Consider the following 24,284-nt stretch of genomic DNA (forward strand, 5'->3'; position numbering starts at 1 on the left):
GACCAGCTTTGCACGTGAAATCAACTAACAAACCACATCTTAAAAACAGAGTACCCATATGTGGAGACATATACCCAGAAAGGATGGCGCAACTGGCTAGCCTAGAATTTCATCTTCTACACAGGTTATACTATATCAATAGGGCTAAGCGATCCTGCTGGGGTGCTGCGGTGCCAACCCTAGGAATGCGATCTTCAGAACCACACCACATCCTGGTACGGAGAAGCGGCCTCATCTCATGGCTGTGATTTGGTTGGATGGACAAGAAACGTTGCCTGATTGGTCACTTTGTCTCAGAGTGGAGTTAATAGGATTTATTTACAATACTGCTTTATTACTACCGTTCTTGGCAGCACCACGTATCGGAGGATTACTCATACCCAAGCCCGCAACACATCAGTAATATCATTCGATAGAGAGAGGGATTAAGGCAAAGGGTTCGGAAACATTTTCTGGATCTCTACTATTTGTGCCCAAATTGTTAACCCCTGCAATGCCTGGAGACATCATACGTTCATTAAAGGAACATACACATAACATGGTCCTAAGAGCGTATGTTACAAGTCCTGAGTGCCCATTATAAAATAATGGAAATATTGTAAGGCTAGGCCCACATGGCATGGCATTGTGGGGTCAACGAGCTTCCCTTGCAGTGCTATCCTTACATAGAACGTTTTGTAATACCATCTTGTCCTGTGCACAATTCACAAACCGATTGGAGGTTCTAAAAATGGAATCGTAAAAACATATAAAATTTTGTCTGTGGGTCATTGTGGTGCACTGGGGCGCCTCCAGGCTGTCTCTTCCCGCTGACTGCTGTTATTGTTTGTGGTGGCATGGCTGTTGTGTTCCGAACTGTGTTCTTCTTTAGTCACTTTCTCCAGTGGAGGAGGGATGGGTTCCTTTTCAGTTCTTTCCTTTTTCCTGGCCCGGGCTGGCAGAAGTAACAGCACCAATATGCAGACGATGTGTAGGCAGTAGTACCAGGAGCTTGAACAAATAACAGGGTCAACGTTAGAATATAGTACAAAACATATAAACCAGACATCACTGAATAGTATAAGGGGATGAGGGAAGGTCTTAGGGCAGGGATGGGAACCTTTGGCCTTGCAGCTGCTACAAAATTACAATTCTGGAGATGAGCGCATCTCGTCCAATTGTTTGGCATTTCAATAGTTGGATGCAGCCCTAAGGAGTCCTGGAAAATATGGATACAGCCTATGGCCTATGGCTGTATCCATGCTTTCCAGAAAGACTTAGGGCTGCATCCAACTTCTTTAGCCACCGGTATTTAACTGCCCAACAATCGGACTCGACCATGCTCAAATTATGCTTGTCTCAATACAGTTCCCATCATGCCTATGGATATATTGTGGGGACATTATTTTGTGTATATACCTGTTTCACAAAACTGTAGTTTAAGACTTACCTGAAAAACTGTAGTGATGGCTTTACTGATAAGAGCACAAACGGTGCCACGGTGTAGCTAATGGCAACTTGTGTCGCTATCCACGTCATCACGTCATATATTAATTTCAGTTCTGGAGAGTGAAGAAAGTGATGTCGAACATTGTTTCTTATCTGAAAAAAAAAAAAAAAAAAAAGTAAACTAACTCACATGACTGTACTGTTCTTCTCCCCCATCTGATCACTTCCTGGTTTCCTCTTTGTACTTTGTCCTTGCTGGTGCCAAGCAACAGAATACTTACTTTTCCACAACCCCCCTTGCTGCCCCAAGACAGGTTGTAACCAAGGGCAACATGTTAGCAAAACAAAGCAGGCACGTGGGGGATTAGTAAGTATGTAGCAACCATAATTACTAATCTTACTACATTCTGGCCCAATTCTGAACTCTTTAGTGAGTTCACCATGGCCACTTTCTCTGTCAGAGACTTCCATAGCCCTTACAGTAAAGAATTCTGTTCTATGTTGGTATGGAAACCTTCTTTTATCTAGCTATAGAGGCTGCCCCCTGGTTATAAAGGGTAGGGTTGAACAGATCATGGGAGAAATCTTTGCGTCGGCCTTTGTACTGTATCCATAGTTACTGTAATCCACCCAGTCCGTTTATTCCTTTGGGTACCCATCTTTGAACTCATTCCAGTTCCACTAATATACGTAAAAGCATCTATTTGTATGTAAGGTGTAGTCAGTATTAAACAATATACCATGTGTGGTCTGACTAGTAATTTGTACAATGGGGGAGATTTATCAAACATGGTGTAAAGTGAAACTGGCTCAGTTGCCCCTAGCAACCAATCAGATTCCACCTTTTACTTTCTAAAGAGTCTGTGAGGAATGAAAGGTGGAATCTGATTGGTTGCTAGGGGCAACTGAGCCAGTTTCACTTAACACCATGTTTGATAAATCTCCCCCAACGTCCTCATCATGTATGCTTTTTTTGACGCCCCCCATCATTAAATTTGCCTTAGTAGCAGCTGCCTGACGCTGGTTGCTACAGTTAGGCTAAGGGCCCTATAGGGCTGAATCAGGCAGACATCGCCCTGTGTAATAGAGACAGTGAGCAGCTGAGGAGCCAATTGGTTGATCTCTGTCTCGCCGTGTAATTTACATCATTAACAACGTCCGATTCTTGAGCCATGTAATAAGCTTGGTATGCCAGCGACGATCTCACACAGTGCGGGATTGGGCTGTGTAGTATGGCCATAAGTCATATGCCCAACATTCAGGTGTGACATGGTGGTTACAGAAATCCACTGCAAACCAAAAGGACGTTCTTCCTTCCACAGCATACATCTTATATAAAGAGCCTGTCAAAGTTGTAAGCCAAATAATGACTTCAAATATTCTCATACTATATATATATATATATATATATATATATATATATATATATATATATATTTATTTATTTATTAATATTTTACATCTGACCCCATGGAACACTTATATTTCTTTAGACCTTGTCCCTATTGACTTGCAAAGTCGATATTGCACAAGTTGATGGCCAGTCTTATCTTAATTCTATAATAATTATGGGTGTGACAGACTTCTTTTTTATTCATCCATCAGCATATTCCTATAAACCTTACAGGGTCAACTTAATATTACACAGGTTGGACAAAATAACTACACCCCCCTATTTACAACCAAAGGATGGGCAGTAGTGTCATATAGCAGAACACAAAGGAGAACACTGAGGGTCCTATACGTCTCTTGTCTCCATATTAGCCGCCATAGCTGTGTAGTAACAAGGTCAAAATGTGACATTTTTATGAGGTAAAACTAAGCAGCTAGGTGTTCATGGGAAATACATATAGATATAAGGAAGCCAGAATGGGATACGCATTCATCTCTAATGGCTGACCGCATTTATACATACTTACATTTCGCGCTGCTAGTGTCATTAAACTTCCAGTGAAGAAGGTCAGGTAGTACCCTGGATATACGCCATGCCACATTGCTGACAATAGGAAGGTCTTAGCTGTCGGGTTCCGAGTGTTGCGTTCATAACATACTCTGTATAATACAGAAATTGCAGAATGGTCATTATATGATCAACTGAAATGACTTGGTATACAGATTTACATCAGATTTACAATGCATCTGTTTTGATGGGTTTTCCTGGGAATAAAAAAAGGTCTGCTTTTTTTCTTCTCCAGAAACAGCGCCATTCTTATCTATAGACCATGTCAGGTATTGCAGCTCATTCTTATTCAAGTACTACCAGAACTAGCTCTGCAATGTTCAGAGCCACATAGACAATGTATGGAACAGTAGCCTCACATGGGGGATGTGCTCTCTGTTCTGTCGGGTGCATAGACCCCTATCGATTTGCATGTTATCCCCTATCCTATGAATGAATGACATGCTGCGATAGGAATACTTTAAGACCACCTGAAGTGTAGTTTGCAAGTACTCCTGGGTTAATATTCCTCTCGTGTGAGTACACAGAAGATGTGAGGCACTTAGTAGATTGCAAATTCCTATAGTTTGCCTACCGTTTCTATACTCTTGTACACAACCCATTTGATTCTCCCCTGCAAACTGCCTTGTATCTGCTCTTCTCCCTTTCTACAGCCTGTGTAGGTTGCCCTCTATGTATGCTCCCCCAATGCTCTTGTTTACTGTGTATAGCCTTCAGTAACACTTTTAGGTCTCTGATCTATATGTGCAGGAAGACAAAGACGTTACTTGTTGTGTATTTTCATACCTCTTTAGCCACAGAGCAGTCTGTATGTTCCAGTTATCAATGAACATCTTAAAGCTTGTAGAGAACTGTAATGTAAAAGAAACAAAATTGGCTCAAATTATATATCTCCCTTATCTTTATTATAGGAATATATCTGTACCTCCATGTAACATACACAATATGGACACTTAAGCAGGTTCTGCACTCTTTGTTGTTCATCATATATAGCAGGAAGGGGAGCCTGGGGCCCTCCGGTTGTCGCACAACTACAATTCCTAACACGCCTGGAAAGTAAAGCATTGGCAGTCCAGGCATGATGTAAATTGCTGTTTCGCAACTACTGGAGGGCTGAAGGTTCCCGTCCCTGCTATACAAGAAAACTGACATTGATAACCATTGCCAGACATGTCCTGCTAGAGCTATGTGTGCTTTATAGTGAGTGTATCATCAGTCCAGGACGGGCTGGGGCTTGGGAAAAGACCGGCACCAAATGCACCAGCGCAGATCTATTAAGGTAAAAAAAAAAAAAGCAAAATGAACCTGATGGTACATTCGTTTTAAACAACAAGTTTAGTAAAAGCTGAGGGCACTCACCAGAAAGTTGCAGTATATCTTTATTTCAACATGAAGTTACAGGCTTCAGCGGTGCATATAGCTATTCGGCAGACGCCAGACCACTTCACGTAGACAAACTAGACATGACGGGCATTTCGCGCACATGCGTGCTTCATCAGATTCGCATGCATGCAAAATGGCCGTCATGTCTTCTTTGTCTATGTGAAGTGGTCTGGCGTCTGCCAACTTTCCAGTGAGTGCCCTCAGCTTTTACTAAACTTGTTGTTTATACTACACGACTATTGTGAGGTGCACCTCCAATATACACATATGTGGCCCCGAGTGCGTTAAAGTCCAAGAGTATATAATACTACAGACTGGTGGATGGAGCAGTGCCAGTGATTTTCTAAGACTGTGTGCTTACATTCGCTTTAATATACTGCGCTCTCTCTCACAATCTACTAATCTCACAATCTGATAATGATAAGATTGCATCTCCATATGAAGCCCTGTGAGCTAACCATCAGAATGGAAATCTGCAATCCCAAGGCACTATAAAATACCAGCCTTAGTGCCTAGTTATACTATAATAGTATCATATGTAGTACATATAATGCTATATAGTTCCTAACTGTACTATAATAGTACCTGATAGAGTACATATAATGCCCCCCATACATAGCTTCTAGCTATAATGTAATAGTACCAGATACACTACCTAGTATGTAGTCATACTATAATAGTACAAGGAATGCAAACCATACTGCCTAGAAGTACTGTAAGAGTGCCAGCTGTGCTACGTATTATGCCAACCATAGTGACTAGATGTTATTGTAATAGTACCAACTTTATTACACAAAATGCCAATCATAATGACTGGACATGTTGTAATAATACCAGCTAAAGTGCATATATAACTCCAACCAAAGTCCCTAAAGGTAGAGCAATTGTAGCAGCTATAGTACAGGTAATTCCAGCCATAATACACTGTAACAACACCAGCTGTAGTGCAAATAATGCCAGCCATATTACCTAGATGTAGAACAATAAAAGCAGCTAGATATACTGTAATAGTACCAGCGCAGGGCATATAATGCTAGCCTTAGTGCCTAGATATACTGTAATAGTACCAGCTGTAGAGCATATAGTGCTAGCCTTAGTGCCTAGATATACTGTAATAGTACCAGCTGTAGAGCATATAGTGCTAGCCTTAGTGCCTAGATATACTGTAATAGTACCAGCTGTAGAGCATATAGTGCTAGCCTTAGTGCCTAGATATACTGTAATAGTACCAGCTGTAGAGTATATAATGCTAGCCTTAGTGCCTAGATATACTGTAATAGTACCAGCTGTAGAGCATATAGTGCTAGCCTTAGTGCCTAGATATACTGTAATAGTACCAGCTGTAGAGCATATAGTGCTAGCCTTAGTGCCTAGATATACTGTAATAGTACCAGCGCAGGGCATATAATGCTAGCCTTAGTGCCTAGATATACTGTAATAGTACCAGCTGTAGAGTATATAATGCTAGCCCCTAGTGCCTAGATATACTGTATTAGTACCAGCTGTAGAGTATATAATGCTAGCCCTAGTGCCTAGATATACTGTATTAGTACCAGCTATAGTACATGTGATGGCGGTCCTAGTGCTTAGATGTGGTATAATAGCTATGCCAGTCCCAGTGCCTCAGTGTATTGTGATAGTAGCAGCTGTACAGTAATGTGCTGTAACTGTACTATCTGCACTGCATCTAATGAACAACTCTCCAGCCCTCATTCCAAGTAGTTTTTCACTGCAGAAGCCATTTACTGAGCCAGTATTATATCAGCTGAGGGACCCGAGTGCTGTCAGATGATGGAAGCAAGAGAAGAAAGGTGATTTACATTGGCAGCGTTCTCCATTACCAGCAGAACTCATTCAGATGAAGTTTAAAAACTTCCGTAAATTTAAAAAGTCATTCAGTTAAAGGAGTAGATCACCAATTTTTTTCTTCTTTCAAAATAACTGGTGCCAGAAATTGCAAACGATTTGTAATCTATATCTATTAAAACAGCTCAAGTCTTCCAGTACTTATCAGCTGCTGTATGTCCTGCAGGAAGTGTTGTATTCTTTCCAGTCTCACACAGTGCTCTCTGCTGCCACCTTTGTCAATGTTAGGAACTGCCCACAGCAGTAATCCTGCTCTCCAGGAAAGAATACACCACTTCCTACAGGACATGCAGCAGCTGATAAGTACTGGAAGATTGGACTTGAGATTTTTTTTTTTTTTTAAAACTTTATTTAAACATTTTCTCTCTTTCGTTTGGTTCCAGAAAGAAAAAAACAAACAAAGAAAAAACCAGACCAGGCACAATCCGCCCGTCACATAATATATACAGCCTCATCTGTAAGAGCTCAGCCGGGTAGACTGTATGCTTTAGCAACAGCAGTATAGTAAGCAAGGGTAACAACTAAGGTGTATCACAATATGTAAGATGTCAGGCCATATTAACCCTGATCAGTTAGGACAGGACGGAACAGAAAAGACTCACATACACGCAAGCACACACATACCCGGACAGCGCCGCATTCCCCCTTCCCCCGGCCAGGGAACCAACAGAGATGATCAAACGTCGGTCGACTCATCCAGCATGAGCCAGTGTATCCATATTTTCTTGAATTTTTTGGGGCATTTGCGATGCTCATATAGGGCTTCATATAGTGGGAGATTTTTTTTAATAGAAATAAATTAGAAATCTCTGGCACTTTATGGGACCAGTTGTTTTGAAAGAAAAAAAAAATTGGTGAACAATCCCTTTAAGTTGCCTAGAACAGTCACTTCCCAGTACTGTATCAAAATCCTTCTATGGGGAAAATTTGAAAGTCCCGGATTTTCTTAGACTTTGTATATCTGCACAGTCTCCACACTACTTTATAAAGCGGAGTTCAGAAAATGCATATGATGTCATTCTAATATAAAAAACAAAGCTTTTTTTATAGGTAATTTTCTTTCTTGTTTTCTGCTGTAGCAGCTCTGCCAGCCAGGGAGCTATATCAGGTCATAGTGAAAGTCACCGGATCTGGGTACTTGGATGACGTCCATCAGGTCTATCATTGCCGTAGCCAGGGCCTTTAAATCATCAGCCAATTTTTTAATCCCCCGACAGCATTTACATTAAGAGTCCACAGTCGGGTTATCGATTACAGATCCCATTTATAACCCTGGATTTCATAAATCAGGAGAGACGTGGAGGCCGTTCAGCATTATATATGGCAAATTCATTATGTAAATGTTGTTTCAGTGTAGTTATTAGTTGAGAAGTACTTATAGCTCGGGGAACGGCCATTTGGAACGCTTCAATGCTTCGGGCACTTTTGCAATCCATTTTTCTATGCATCTAAACTAAAAAAATATAGATGCAACCTTGCAAATGACCTTGACCAAAATATGTTGTTAATGGGACCCACTGCATTGGTAACACTGATGTCTATGGAAGTCTATGGGATTGTGCATTGTACTCTAGCATTTTTTTTTCTTTCAAACTAACTGGTAGAAAGTTATAAAGATTTGTAATTTACTTCTATTTAAAAATCTCAAGTCTTTTCAACTTGGTCTCCACTGTCTATAGAGCATTTGGGAAAGGTTTATTTTGGGCTTAGGAGTCCAGTGGGCGGTCCTTGACAATAATTCACATGTATCACTGAATGCATACTGACAAGAAACACTGACAATCACTGGTTAAGAACGCCTACTGGACTCTTAAATCCAAAAGAAGCAGAAGTTTCAATGAATAAAATAAAGCGTACACTAAATCTTTTGCCAATAACCTATATATGAATCTGCTCAGCATCTCCTGCTCTGTAACCAGCAGATTGAACATTATTATTAAAGGGGTTGTTCACCCAAAAAGTTTTTTTTCTCCAAATCAACTGGTGGAGATTTGTAATTTTCTTCTATTGAAAATTCTCAAGTCTTCCAGTACTTATCAGCTGATGTATGTTCTACAGGAAGTTGTATTTCCTTTCCAGTCTGACACAGTGCTCTCTGCTGCCACATCTGTCCATGTCAGGAACTGTCCAGAGCAGTAGCAAATCCCCTTAGAAAACCTCTCCTGCTCTCCAGCCTGGAAAAAAATACACCAGTTCCTGCAGGACATATAGCAGCTGATAAGTTTTGGAAGACATAAGATTTTTTTTAATAGAAGTAAATTACAAATCTCTGGCACTTTCTGGCACCAGTTTATTTTGTGACCAAGCCCTTTAATTTAATCCCTTTAAGCTTTGTTATCCTTTTCCCATACGATAATAATTAGGAACCTGGTGCTTAGGATTTTATATGACTTCTAACATTCCGGAACTTACTGACACTTAGTGACGAAAAGGACCCAGTGACTTTTTGCTCTGGGATTAGCCATGTTTAGCGCTGTTATAATTAGCTTAGACGGGCGGAAGCTCTGGAGGGATTATGGAGGCCGTCTGGTAAGCAGGCCTTCGTCACTGTGACCTGCTGACATCTTGTCCGGTCACTGTTACTGACATCTTGTCCGGTCACTGTTACTGACATGCTGACATCTTGTCCAGTCACTGTTACTGACCTCCTGACATCTTGTCCGGTCACTGTTACTGACCTCCTGACATCTTGTCCGGTCACTGTTACTGACATGCTGACATCTTGTCCGGTCACTGTTACTGACCTGCTGACATCTTGTCTGGTCACTATTACTGACATCTTGTCCGGTCACTGTTACTGACATGCTGACATCTTGTCCGGTCACTGTTACTGACCTGCTGACATCTTGTCTGGTCACTATTACTGACATCTTGTCCGGTCACTGTTACTGACCTGCTGACATCTTGTCTGGTCACTATTACTGACATCTTGTCCGGTCACTATTACTGACATCTTGTCCGGTCACTGTTACTGACCTGCTGACATCTTGTCTGGTCACTATTACTGACATCTTGTCCGGTCACTGTTACTGACATGCTGACATCTTGTCCGGTCACAGTTACTGACCTCCTGACATCTTGTCTGGTCACTATTACTGACATCTTGTCCGGTCACTGTTACTGACATGCTGACATCTTGACTGGTCACTATTACTGACATGCTGACATCTTGTCCGGTCACTGTTACTGACATGCTGACATCTTGACTGGTCACTATTACTGACATGCTGACATCTTGTCCAGTCACTGTTACTGACCTCCTGACATCTTGTCCGGTCACTGTTACTGACATGCTGACATCTTGTCTAGTCACTATTACTGACATGCTGACATCTTGTCCGGTCCCTGTTACTGACATGCTGACATCTTGTCCGGTCCCTGTTACTGACATGCTGACGCACCATGGAGGACACCTACCTCTATTTGTCTGATGTTTAGATTTGACACTAGATCCCAGTTCTCGTCCCCATTTTTATCATAGCCTTGGAAACCGAATCCTGCAGCATTGTTGATGGCATCCGCTACAAGGAGAGAGCAGGAAAAATATATTCTGTGTCAGCTTTGGTTTTGCAGAAGGAAAAAAGGGAAATGAAAATAGTCGACTAAAAGCCATGAAATAATAAGGAAAGTACCTGCTGCATCAGTACAAGAGGAGGTCCCAAACAATGATGGGTGGGGGGAGTCAATATTGTCTACACATAGGCTATGTTGTATGTGTTACACATCTGGGAGCATACACTGAATATATACCACAAACGTGATATCCCAGAGCCTTTTATTGGTTAATTTCACCATTGTGCTGGTTGATCTGAAGTGTGAAAAGTTTTGTATAAGGGCCCTGTTACACGGGACGATTATTGTGCGAAAAATCGTTATATCGTTCAAATGTAAACAATAATCGTTCTGTGTAATTGCAGGCAACGATCAAAAAATCGTTCGTATTTCATTAATTGTTCGTTTAGATCTGAACCTAAAATTATCGTTAATCGTTCGCTAATCATTTGCTGTAATTCCACATTCGTTCGCTGAAGTTCCGCATTTGTTCACTAATCGTTCAGTGTAATAGCACATTGTCCATTGTTTTGCTGGGATCAGAAGGAGTAAACGATCATAGTAACCATCGCAATACAATCGTAGTAACGATTGTAACTAACGATTATCGTTCCGTGTAATATGGTGAACGATTTCAGGTTAACGATAAACAATTTCGTTTGCGATCATTTATCGTTAGTCGTTAATTGTTAAATATCGCTTTGTGTAATAGGACCCTAACTCTTTGGTCTGGGGTCTGAATTTAGTCTGCAATATATTTAAGGGTCTCAATAAATATTGTGGTATGGTGCGGGGTCTGAAATGTGCAGTCTTCTCTAAATGTATTTAGCAGTCCAGTCTAGAGTTTAAATTTATGTAGGTGTCTGAACTAGGTTATAAATTATTCATAGAATGTGGTTTAGAGTTATTTAGGCATCTGATCTGGGGATCAAATGGATTTTGCGGCCTGGTCTAGAGCAGTGCTTCTCAATTCCAGTCCTCAGACCTAACCAACAGGTCATGTTTTGAGGATTTCCTTATATACTCAAGTGTTCTTTGTATGGGATATCCTTAAAACATGACCTGTCGGTGAGGCACTGATCTAGAGCCATAATCTATTTAGGTGTCTGATCTGAGGTCTGTTGGAGTCTGCCCGAGGCTAAATTCATTAGGGGTCTGATATGAGATCAGAACAAATTATAGGGTCAGGTCTAGGGTCTGAATTTATTCAGGGGTCTGATCTAAGGTCAGAATAAATTTGGGCGTCTAATCTTGAGTGTAACTTTTTAAGGGGTCTGATCTCGGTTCTAAAATAATCATTGGTGATAGAAATGTTAACACATCAGTGTTTGTATGTTATTTCTATATGCTGAGTGGTGCCTCCTCCAGCAAGTTCTTTCTCTATGTATGTCTGGCTATAGAAACATGGAAGATTGTCGGCAGAAATAGACCACCTGGTCCATCTAGTCTGCCCTTTTATTATTTCCCTTCTTATTATCTTAGGATAGATATACAGTATGGTTTGTATTCTGTTATTGTAGATTTACCTACCATATCTGCTGGAAGTTTGTTCCAAACATCCACTACTCTTTCACAAATATTGGCAAATATTGGCGGGGGGCATATTTTAGGTAGGCTGGTAGGGTTTGTGCACCAGGGCTACTGTTTCGTCCCAGTCTGGCTTAGCTTTATGCAGTCTAATAGAAAGTTGAAAGACACTAGCTGTACCTAGGGTAACATTGGGCCTCCTTACCTACTGAGCCGCTACGCAACTGCACATCTTGCACATATGGCATATCCCATAGAATTAAACTGAATTTCACACCAGTAATTTTGAGGGTTTGGTTATACTATTAGTAGTTATTATTTGGCATTGTATATACATATAGTGTCCCCTCCTTATGGAATATACTATAGATCATGGGTCTCAAACTCGTGGCCCTCCAGCTGTTGCCAAACTACAATTCCCATCATGCCTGGACAGCCAAAGCTTTACCTTTGGCTGTCCAGGCATGATGGGAATTGTAGTTTGGCAACAGCTGGAGGGCCGCGAGTTTGAGACCCCTGCTATAGATAAATAAAAAGGACTGTTGTACATGGGCCGAGCCTTTCTATATTCCTAGTATTTATTGTGTAAGAGAAGAGCAAAATAATGTTACCACTGACGGAACTAGGCTCCTCTACTTTGGCTGAACTACAAGGAGGCACAATATTTCACCCTGATCCATGCCCTTCATGTGTGGATTAGTTCACATTTTAGCCACTAGATGGCGGTGTTTCTCCACATTTACACAGCACTTACCTAAGGTCCATGCAAAATAATACTTTGGTCTTGCAGCCATGAGAGACAAGTAGAGATATATGACTCTTGTGGGCACTGATGAGGTTTCCTGAAAGTTTTCATCTAAATTGTATTCTACAGGTAATATCCTGGTCGCAGTCATGTAGAATCCTAAGGATATTGCACAGACCACAAGTTTATGCACAACAACATTCTGTAAAGAGAGAAAAAGCGTGATCTCATCAGTGCGTCTATCGGCAAGAGCGCCATATGCACAATGATACGTGTGAATTGCATCCAATCCAATTATAGAGCAGGAATGGGGAACCTTAGGCCCTCCAGCTGTTGCAAAACTACAAAACTACAGCCTTTGGCTGTCCAGGCATGATGGGAATTGTAGTTTTGCAACAGCTGGAGGGCCGCAGGTTCCCCATCCCTGTTATAGAGGGAAATACAAAATCAGATCAATCCTTTTTATTACCCATTGCTTTCATAGTGCTGACGTATTTGGCTGACATAAAAATCCTGGAGGTCACGTGACACTCTTATTAGAAAATCTGAAATTACAGACGTATCTTCATGGAGATATTAGTCCTGAGTCCTGACATTTGGCATACTGGAGATTACACTGCGACTGAGGGTCACTGATAAACTCCATGCGCTGTGCTAAAGGTTATCACCAATCCACAGAAGGTACAGTCACAGAGGGTGTATTTGGTTTAGAAAGATCTGACAGTCTTAAAGGGAACCTGTCATGTTGGAAATTCCTCAACTCAATCTTATTATAGAGCAGGAGGAGCTGAGCAGAATGATACATAGCATTGTGGGAAAAGTTATGGGATTGATTAGGGTAAATCTCGCTTATTCTGGGCTATGTAGTCCTAGTCAATGGGTGGTCCTAATCAGTGATTGACAGCTCTGACTAAAGGCACCATAACACACAGACAGAGAGCTGTCATCCTTCCTGTGATGATGAAGAGACTATAATGACCTCTACAGATTAACGTATAGACTCATTCATATATATATATATATTTAAAATTTAGGTATAATAAAATGTTTAGCATAAAACTTGGATTTAAAGGGATTATCCAGGTTTAGAAAACATGGCCCCTTTCTTCCAGAAACAGAACCACTCTCCAGTTTGGGTGGGGTTTTGCAACTTAGTTCAATTGAAGTGAATGGAGCTTAAAGGAAATCTGTCACTAGGTTTACGCTGTCTTAAATTAGGGCCGCATAAACAAAAGGCAGAAATGCTGAACAGATGGGTGTATTACTTACATCATTCTGTTCAGCTGTTCTCCTAATATGCAGGAGAATAGGATTGTTGCCAAGCCCCTTCCCCCGCCCTCCAGTTGCTGATTGACAGTTGCTGCCTGACACAGCATGGATAGGTAACTGCCAATCAGCAGCTGGTGGGCGGAGTTTTCTGCTTCTCATGAATATCCAGGACTAGGGATGAGTGAACCGGCTGAGGTTCGGGTTCGTATGAACCTGAACTCTCGGCTTCTGATTCCCGCTGTCTGCCCGCTCCGTGAAGAGGGTGGATACAACCTTGAGGACCTCCTGGAAAACTGGCATACAGCCATAGCCATAGGCTCTCCACGGAGCGGCCAGACAGCGGGAATCAGAAGCCGAGAATTCAGGTTCATACGAACCCAAACCTCAGCCGGTTCGCTCATCCCTATCCAGGACTGCTGGGCTCATGCACATAATGGAGAGGACTACTTATTGTCCATGTTATTCAGGAGGAGATCTCTGGATCAGCTGCACAGAACAATGTAAGTGATACATAATTCTGTTCAGCTTTTCTGTCACTAGTTTATGCTACCCTGAGATCGGGTACCATAAACATGACGACAGAGTCTCTTTAATTGCAAAACCCCACCCAAACTACAGACAAGAGTCATGGGTCATTTTTCTGATGATACATTCCCTATAAATATAAGCTCGTATGAGGATTTCAGATAATTTTCTATTGCCGTCCATGACAGCCCGCAGCATGCTCAATCATCTATACGTAAATGTGGGGTAAGCCTTCAGCTCAGGTTGTCTCACCTATAAATGCAAATCATACAGAAACCAATAAAGCAGAACAGCACTCAGGTGTCCAATGCAAATTCAATGAGGAGTTTTCATCTAGAGATACCATATATTTGCATTTGATTCGTGAGCGCTGGCGTCTGGTACAACCACCTGACTGCCCCTAATGTTTACAGTATCTCTGGCAGTAAGTCAAAACTTACAACTGACCTCAGGACATGTGACGATGAGTTTTCATAACTAATTTAGAAATTCTGGATAATAGAAGATGGGCAAAGGTTATAAAAGGCATGGCTCTCTGTGTTTGGAAGGGTTAATAATAGATACTATAGCACATTCTTTACTGTATACTGTATTAACCTGCAAACTGCTAACACATCACTTTATTAGGAATCTAAATGGGTGGAAGGGTCTATGCTGAGGTTTTGTGCATTCTTAAAGGGGTTGTCCAGAGAGAATCTTTTTCTTTCAAATCAACTGGTGTCAGAAAGTTATATAGATTTGTAATTTACGTCTATTTAAAAATCTCAAGTCTTCCCATACTTATGAGCTGCTGTATGTCCTGCAGGTAGTGTATTCTTTTTAGTCTGACACAGTGCTCTCTGTTGCCACCTCTGTCCGAGACAGGAACTGTCCAGAGCAGGAGAGGTTTTCTATGGGGATTTGCTGCTGCTCAGGACAGTTCCTGACATGGGCAGAGGTGGCAGCAGAGAGCACTGTGTCAGACTGCAGGACTTGCAGCAGCTGATAAGTATGGGAAGACTTGAGTTTTTTAAATAGAAATAAATTGCAAATCTATATAAATTTCTGAAACCAGTTGATTTGAAAGACAAATATTTTTGCTGGATAAGCCCTCATATATATGAATGCTGAATAAAATAATCATTGGGGTCCCTGTAATGGTACTACTTATGTCTACTACTGTGCAAGTATTGACACCTCTCAGCTACAGGCTGATATTTTTGTGAGGGTCCATTTACACAGAAAGATTATCTGACAGATTATCTGCCAAAGATTTGAAGCCAAAACCAGAAACAGACTATAAACAGGGAACAGATCATAAAGGAAAGCCTGAGATTCCTCCTCTTTTCAAATCCATTCCTGGCTTTGGCTTCAAATCTTTGGCAGATAATCTGTCAGATAATCCTTCTGTGTAAATGGGCCCTAAGATTTTTGCTTTATTCCTTTTTTTGTATTGCACGTTAAAAACAAATAGTAGTAGTCATATCATTAATAAAAGGGTTATAAAAACACATCTACTTTCCTGCAAAAATAGCGCCACCCCTTGTCCTCAGGTTGTGTGTGGTATCACAGTTCACATCCATTCTCTTTACTGCAACGAAGCTGCAAAATTACACCCAAACCATGGACCAAAGAGGTGCTATTTCTGTAATGCTTAATCTCACCAGAGGTGGCGCTGCAGGGAACTTATTACCTGTTTTCCTCACAAATTACAGCTGGTTATTTGGACACTATGTAACCACTTTATTCTCAAAGGATCCTTCTAATAAGTAGTGATTGTCCAAAATGGAGAACCCCTTTAAAAAGACAGCTGCTGTTTCTACACAAGGGGTTCTAGCCGTCCTGTAAGCACACAAGGCCTGCGCCGCTCACTTCTGCGTATGAGCCAGAAACAAAGCAGTCAGGACTGGGATAATGATCTATTACCAGTATTTTTTCCAGGGTGTGCTGGGAAGACCTAGGAGAATGTGCTTTTTATAATCATGCATGCAAGTGCGGACAAGTCTGCTGAGCTAAAGTCATATAGCATGTGATCCCGAGCCAAACACCCGTGTAAGCCAGAACGAGAACGAGAACCAATGTACGCCAAGGACTATGCAGAGGGATCTGAGGGGTATAAACTGTGTCAAGTAAAAACATATGCTGGATCTTCACTATTCCTTACTTACTACGATTGGTTTGATAGGGATCTGGGCAATAAGCAAACAAAATCCATCCATTTACTATTCTGACAGCTGTTTTCATATTTTCAGCCCCCATAAACAGCAATGGGCCAAGATAATACCAATACTGCTATACACAGCATATTTAAACAGCAATACCATCATACAGGGCCAAGATAATACTGCTATACACAGCGTATGTAAACAGCAATACCATTATATAGCGTCAAGATAATACTGCTATATACAGCCCACGTAAACAGCAATACCATCATATAGGGCCAAGATAATACTGCTATACACAGCATATGTAAACAGCAATAATATCATATAGGGCCAAGATAATACTGCTATATACAGCCAACATAAACAGCAATACCGTCATATAGGTCCAAGATAATACTGCTATACACAGCATATGTAAACAGCAATAATATCATATAGGGCCAAGATAATACTGCTATACACAGCCCATGTCAACAGCAACACCGACATATAAGGCCAAGATAATACTGCTGTATACAGCCCACATAAACAACAATACTGTCATATAGGGCCAAGATAATACTGCTATATACAGCCCACATAAACAGCAATACTGTCATATAGGTCCAAGATAATACTGCTATATACAGCCCACATAAACAGCAATACTGTCATATAGGTCCAAGATAATACTGCTATATAAAGCCCACGTAAACAGCAATACTGTCATATAGGTCCAAGATAATACTGCTATATAAAGCCCACGTAAACAGCAATACTGTCATATAAGGCTGCCAAGATAAAACTGCTAAATACAGCCTACATAAACAGCGATACTGTCATATATGCCCAAGATAATACTGCTATATACAGCCCATATATTTCCACCATGTAGAATACGCAATATATATAAATAATACTGCTATACAGATTCCATACTGCAGTTTTTATCTCCACCTTTCACCCCTAAGTAATACCGGACGCCCCTGTGGACAGTATTAGTTTGCTAGTGCACTTCCTAGACAGTCGCCAAGCCTGCAGCCCCTTACAGCTGGCTCTGTACCGTCTCCCCAGATCTAGGTCTACCGTCCATTACACTGTTGTGCAGTTTGATAATGTTACCAGGTTACTGCACACATCCTGGCATTGTGATCCGCTGAACCTAGAAGATACCGGCTTAGAGTATAAATACCGAGATGCTTTGTTCTTCATATAACCACACGCTAACATGTGCTTTGCTTCTCGGCGCTGACAGCTTATGTCTTGCAAATTGTACCCACTGTATTCGTGAATGATTGATCTCCTGTCTACCCACAAGAATAGCAGTTATCCTAAAGATCTGTGCATAAGACACATCAGTCAGACAGGCCGTGCTTCCCTTTATAGCCTAAGGATGGTGCCACACGAAGAGTCAAAGTGCTTGTCAGATCTTAGGGCGGTGAACTCAGAGACCTTTCATAGCCTGGAGCAGCAATAGCATAACAAATATTACAGCAGAGAGTTATAGTAACACACACTGTATCCTGAATACATCCTTGTGTACCTGGTTTTATACAGCTTTCTCTGTCCATGTTAGGCTAGGTTCACATATACGTCAGAGGATCTGTCCGGGGCCTTGACAGGGCCGGGATAAGGATATCTGGTGCCCTAGGCAAAGAAGGCAAATCGTGCCCCCCACCCCACCCAAAACAAACAAACAAACAAAAAACAACAACAACAACAACAACATAACTTCAATGCACCCTCACTCACACACATATATACATACATATATGCACCCTCACTCACACACATATATACATACATGCACCCTCACACATACATACATACATACACCCTTACTTACACATACATACATACATACCCCCTGACTTACTCATACATGCACCCTCACTTACACATACATACATACATGCACCCTAACTCACACATATATACATGCACCCTATCTTACACATACATACATGCACACTCACTTACACATTCATACATGCACCCTCACTCACTCATACATACATGCACCCTCACATACACACATACATACATACATGCACCCTAACTCACACATACATACATGCACACTCACTTACACATACATACATGCAACCTAACTCACACATACATACATGCACACTCACTTACACATACATACATACATACATACATGCAACCTCACTCACTCATACATACATGCACCCTCACTCACTCATACATACATGCACCCTAACTCACACATACATACATACTCACTTACACATACATACATGCACCCTCACTTACACATACATACATACATACATACACACATACACATATACATACATACATGCACCCTCGCTCACACATACATACATGCACCCTAACTCACACATACATACATGCACACTCACTTACACATACATACATGCAACCTCACTCACTCATACATATATGCACCCTCACTCACTCATACATACATGCACCCTCACTTACACATACATACATACATACACACATACACATATACATACATACATGCACCCTCGCTCACACATACATACATACACACTCACTCACTCACTCATAAATACATAGATACATGCACTCTCACTCACTCACACATACATACACATACATACACATGCTCAGTTATACATTAACCTCCTTGATACTGGTCTCCTCACTGGCAGACATCCTGGCTGTGCAGGGTCAGGACCTCATATAAGGACAGCCATAGTCAGACAGTGGAGACAGTTCTGCAGGAAGCCTTCCTGTTGATGATGCTGTGCAGGCTTGTGCTGCTTGTCCTCTCCTCCCTCATACCCGGACCAGACAGCCGGAGCAACCTCAGGGACAGCAGCAGACAATGGAGGATACACCATACAGTGTAAGTGATGTTGTGCATCCTCTACTGTTTGCTTTTCTACCACAAACCCTGCTACCAGGTTCAGGCTTGTGGAGGCCCCTGTGTGGTGGATAGAATTGCGCCCCCTGTTACTCACCACCAGATGGCGCCCTAGGCCACAGCCTACCCCTGCCTACCCTTTGTCCCAGCCCTGGGCCTTGGTATCTGATTTTAAAGGGACTCTGCTTACTGGTGTTGAATGGAATCTGCAAAGGAGGGCCTGCCCAAACTTCTGCTGCAGATGTGAACCTAGCCTTATATAACATAGTTCACTAAATTCCTGAAATCTTACTGTTTTCCCTCTGGCCACTCAACTTTGCAATACTCAATGTAATATACAATGTATTATGAAGCTGGAGGCAGATAACACAGGATCCATCATCAGCAATAGTTAGATGGTCACAGGTCTCCTCCTCCTCTTCCTCCCTGCACAGTGATCTCTGCACAGGTCACACAGCATGGTTAGAACACTCTTTTATAGCCAGTCAGCTATCTCCAGAAACCAGTGCAGTGTCCCACTACATGTTTCTATGAGATGGAAAAGTTGGCTGTCAGACATTTGCTATGATTCATGGCGGGCCGTGATGTTACAGCTGGATGAGCTGAGGACGTGACGTTTCCAGCCGAAAATGAAAGTCAGCGGGACCCAGGAGCAGCGCAACAGAGGCAAGGGAACAGGTAAGTTTAAGTTATTTACTTTTTTACTGCACCCCCTGCCTGCCTCCCTTTTTCAATTTGATGGGTCTTCTCCTTTAAGTCTTCCAGTACTTATCAGCTGCTCTATGTCCGGCAAGAAGTAGTGTATTCTACACAGTGCTCTCTGCTGTCCCTTTCTATGGGGATTTACTACTGCTCTGGGCAGTTCCTGACATAAAGAAAAAATACACCACTTCTTGCAGGACATACAGCAGCTGATAAGTACTGGGAAGCTATATGTTTCAAGTATTGGGTTCTAAAATATGCAAACAATCTAGAGGTAATACATCTATCTACATCTTATACATCTGCCCCCACTAAATACTGAAGAATCCTTGTGAGTAGTAGAATAAGAAACAATGATCCTATCACTTTTTGTCTTAGTAAAAATGTAATAAACCTCAGCTAGAACTTTAATTAACAATCCCTGTGTCTCTGGTCTAGAACATGATACTTGTAAATGCTGCGGGCGATATACAGTTATAGTCCCAATTCAGGGCCAGAGCCTTCTAATCCCTCTGACTCATTAAAGGCTTTTTACTTAATAAAACCTCATTTATTAGTCTGTGTTGTTGGCTAAATCACCAGTCACTGACAGATGAACCCGTCCCCTGCCAGAGATTATGTAGGGCCCATTGATCATCAGATCCACAGGAGCGGCCTCTGATCTGTTAGTCTGCTTTTGTGGCATGGTGACGGCTGCATTAATGATGGCGGGGGACAGAGATGGCGATATTCTGAAGAAACAAGTCAAACTGAATATTGTAGCAACAAGATTAGTAGAGCAGCCATACTGATACCTCCCATAAAGACCTTCCTGATAGTAAACTGTGTATAAAGCCCTGGTGGTCCCAGGCACTCCCATTTCCCTCCTCCCTCCACCATAGACTTGTATTGCTTGTAGTCTGACCCCTCAGCTAGCTACAAGACGTAGCCAGTAAACTTAAGTCATCGCTAGGGGTCCTATTTCACAGGCCGAGCAGGGCCCAATCAACGATGTAAACGGGCGCCGATCTGCTAGATCGCCGCTCGTTTACTGGGCCTATTCCACGGCCCGATCGTTGAGCGAGGGCTGCAGGGACATCGTTACCGATGTCCTTGCAGCCCTTGCAGCAGCATACATTACCTGTCAGGTCTTCTCCTCCGCTCTGTCTTCCTCCCTGGGTCCCGCCCGCTCTAGCTTCAGAATGGCCTGTCAGCTGATGGAGCGCTCAGCCAATCACAGGCCGCGGGGGTCCCGGCCTGTGATTGGCTGAGCGCTCCATCAGCTGACAGGCCATTCTGAAGCTAGAGCGTGCGGGACCAGGGGAGGAAGACAGAGCGGAGGAGAAGACCTGACAGGTAATGTATGATGCTGCTGCTGCTTCTCTAATCATCGGTCACCCGCCGTGCACCGCTATTCAACCGTAGTGATGCGCGGTGAGGGAACAATGATTTTAGGTCTGGCCCTAAATGAATGATCAGCCGATGACACTATCATCAGCTGATCGTTCTCTCTATTTCACTGAGTGATAAATCGGCCGAATCGGGCCGATTCGGCCGATTATCGTTACTGTGGAATAGGGCCCTAAGCTGATCAGAGTGGGTGAAGTATTTATTGAGTGAGCGCATGCAACACCATTCCTTTTATAAACGATAGGTCCTATGATCGAAACACTAGAGGAGAACTTTCCCAGTTTACCATTAAAATGTACTCTTTGAAATTAAATTAAAGGGGTTATCCAGAAATATAAAAAAGAGCACCTCACCTGCCCTCAGGTTATGTGTAATATTACAACTTCACCTCATTATATCTGAGCCGCAATACCACAAACGAACTGAGGACAGGGGTGGTGCTGTTTTTGAAAGAAAGCAGCTATGTCATTCTCAATCCTGGTGAACCCATTTAAATGATGTTATAGTGTATCTCTGTAAGTCCTGGATCAGTAGAGTCCACAAAGTTCAGTAGTAATAATATCACAGGGCATAGATTTTATGTACTGGATAATATATGCAGTGTTTAACCATTAAAGGGGTTACCCAGAATGAGAAAAAAAACATAGCTGCTTTCTTCCAGAAATAACGCCACTCTTGTCCTCAGTTTGCATGTAGTTTTGCAGCTCAGAAATCATATGAAGCCAAGTTGTAATACTAAACACAACCTGAAGACAGATGTGGCACTATAGCGTTATGGTTTTTTTTTTCTATTCCTGGGCAACTCTTTAAAGGGACTCTGTGCATCAAATATTATGCAGAAACATAGATTTGTTGGCGGCCTAGGAGTTCCCAACCTTAAAAATTACTTGACTGACTATTGGTGAGTCCCTCCCGTGAACCCCAATAATGAGACACAACACCAGTATGGAATGCATCGGCCACAGCAGCCGTTTTATTAACAATAATAATAACAATAATAAAAACAATAGGCACATTAAACCTAACCTCAACACTTTGAGATAACCCAACCTTTCTAACCCTGAAGGAGGTCCTCGAAGCCCCATAAACAGGCGGTCCCTTTTCAATCTGAACCACTCCCGACTTGCCCACAGGTTCTACCTCCAGCCGAGGCGCACCTGACTCGGAGGCATGTAACTGAACCCCTGTGTGCCCATCAATTCCACAAGATGCCTCCGGGGCCGAAGCCCCCCACCAGACCCCCTGGTTGCCACTAAAGACCGCCATACCCTCCTAAATTAGGGAGTCCAGAACCACCTATTGGTTCCCCCCCTAAACTCCAGTGCCAATGTACTACACCGACTTCGAGGACCCCCCCGCATCACTCCCCTCCATCAACTGCTGCGACAAGAGAACCCAGAACTCTACTGCTGCGCCACCAATGCCCCATGCTCATCCCCCCCGACGATCCCCCGTCCACCATACCAGGGAGGGTGGGTGGGAGATTGTCAGCTCCTTTCACTTCGGCAGTCAAACTGGCTATGCCCTCCCCTAACCCCTTTTTCCTTAAATACTAGCTCCCCCCGCCCCTAGCAACCTACCTAGCACCCAATCCCCTACCTGCCATACCCCCTAGCCCCCCAATCCCCTACCCTTATACCCTCTCTAGCCCCCACCCTTCTCCGCCCCCACTATCTTCTCCCCCTCCCCTTCTAATGTTAATCAACCCCCCTCCCTCCTTTACTGAAACTCTCCCTCCTTCTCCCTGTCCCCCCAAAGTCCAGTCATGCAGGCCTCCCCTAAGCTGCGCCTCTAGTCCGGCCTGTACTTGACTGACTATTGGTGAGTCCCTCCCGTGAACCCCAATAATGAGACACAACACCAGTATGGAATGCATCGGCCACAGCAGCCGTTTTATTAACAATAATAATAACAATAATAAAAACAATAGGCACATTAAACCTAACCTCAACACTTTGAGATAACCCAACCTTTCTAACCCTGAAGGAGGTCCTCGAAGCCCCATAAACAGGCGGTCCCTTTTCAATCTGAACCACTCCCGACTTGCCCACAGGTTCTACCTCCAGCCGAGGCGCACCTGACTCGGAGGCATGTAACTGAACCCCTGTGTGCCCATCAATTCCACAAGATGCCTCCGGGGCCGAAGCCCCCCACCAGACCCCCTGGTTGCCACTAAAGACCGCCATACCCTCCTAAATTAGGGAGTCCAGAACCACCTATTGGTTCCCCCCCTAAACTCCAGTGCCAATGTACTACACCGACTTCGAGGACCCCCCGCCACCGACGCAGCTCTTAAAGCCTTAAGAGCCTGCGTCCCTCCACATTCCCAGGGCCACCTCCACCCCATCCCGCAGGGCCATGTTCCACATATCAGTACCAATGGCATTGAGGTGAACCCCATCCCGCCTCCAATAGGCGCCCACCCCGGCCTCTAGATCGATGTGCCGCACCCCCACAGACCCATTCCTTGCCACAAAACGCCCCATAGCCCGGTTTACCTTTATCCGTGCCTTATCAATAGCCCCTACTGACCGGGCCCCTGTCCATTTTTTTCGTGGCACAATGTCCGACCACACCACAACCAGCGCAGGGTACATGGACCACAATCTCAACAAATCAAACTTCATGTCATTAATGAGCTCTCTAAATGGTCTGACACCTAGATCATTCCCCCCTAGGTGAATAACTAGAATGTCCGGCGCCCTATCCAACCGTACAAAGCGATTAAACTCCGGCAGGAGTCGTTTCCATGTCAGCCCACCTTTTCCCAACCACCTCACTGCCACATCATCTCGGGGGAAACCTAGTTGTCTGCCGTCCGGCCGCACTCCAGCTCTCAGCGCACCCCAACGCACGTATGAGTGCCCCAAAATCCACACCAGGCAAGGGGGGCAACCTAGAACAAAAGAAACAGTAAAGACCTGCAAT

The 24,284-nt window shown here is 43.0% G+C and overlaps 1 protein-coding gene across 2 annotated transcripts in view; it reads right to left on the reverse strand.

The window, feature by feature from the left end:
* Positions 1-299: 299 nt before the first annotated feature.
* MBOAT2 (membrane bound O-acyltransferase domain containing 2) overlaps positions 300-24,284 on the reverse strand; it is a 164,370-nt gene continuing 140,385 nt past the window's right edge. For both annotated transcript variants that reach the window (XM_069975704.1, XM_069975705.1), the window contains exons 8-13: positions 12,471-12,663; positions 10,055-10,158; positions 4,175-4,239; positions 3,348-3,480; positions 1,430-1,581; positions 300-990 (exon numbers count right to left, since the gene is read on the reverse strand). In XM_069975704.1, coding sequence (XP_069831805.1) covers positions 768-990; positions 1,430-1,581; positions 3,348-3,480; positions 4,175-4,239; positions 10,055-10,158; positions 12,471-12,663 — 870 coding nt within the window. In that variant the 3' untranslated portion in view covers positions 300-767. The remainder of the gene's footprint in view (positions 991-1,429; positions 1,582-3,347; positions 3,481-4,174; positions 4,240-10,054; positions 10,159-12,470; positions 12,664-24,284) is intronic.

Source organism: Dendropsophus ebraccatus, chromosome 6, assembly GCF_027789765.1.
Source record: "Dendropsophus ebraccatus isolate aDenEbr1 chromosome 6, aDenEbr1.pat, whole genome shotgun sequence".
NCBI classification, from domain to species: domain Eukaryota; kingdom Metazoa; phylum Chordata; class Amphibia; order Anura; family Hylidae; genus Dendropsophus; species Dendropsophus ebraccatus.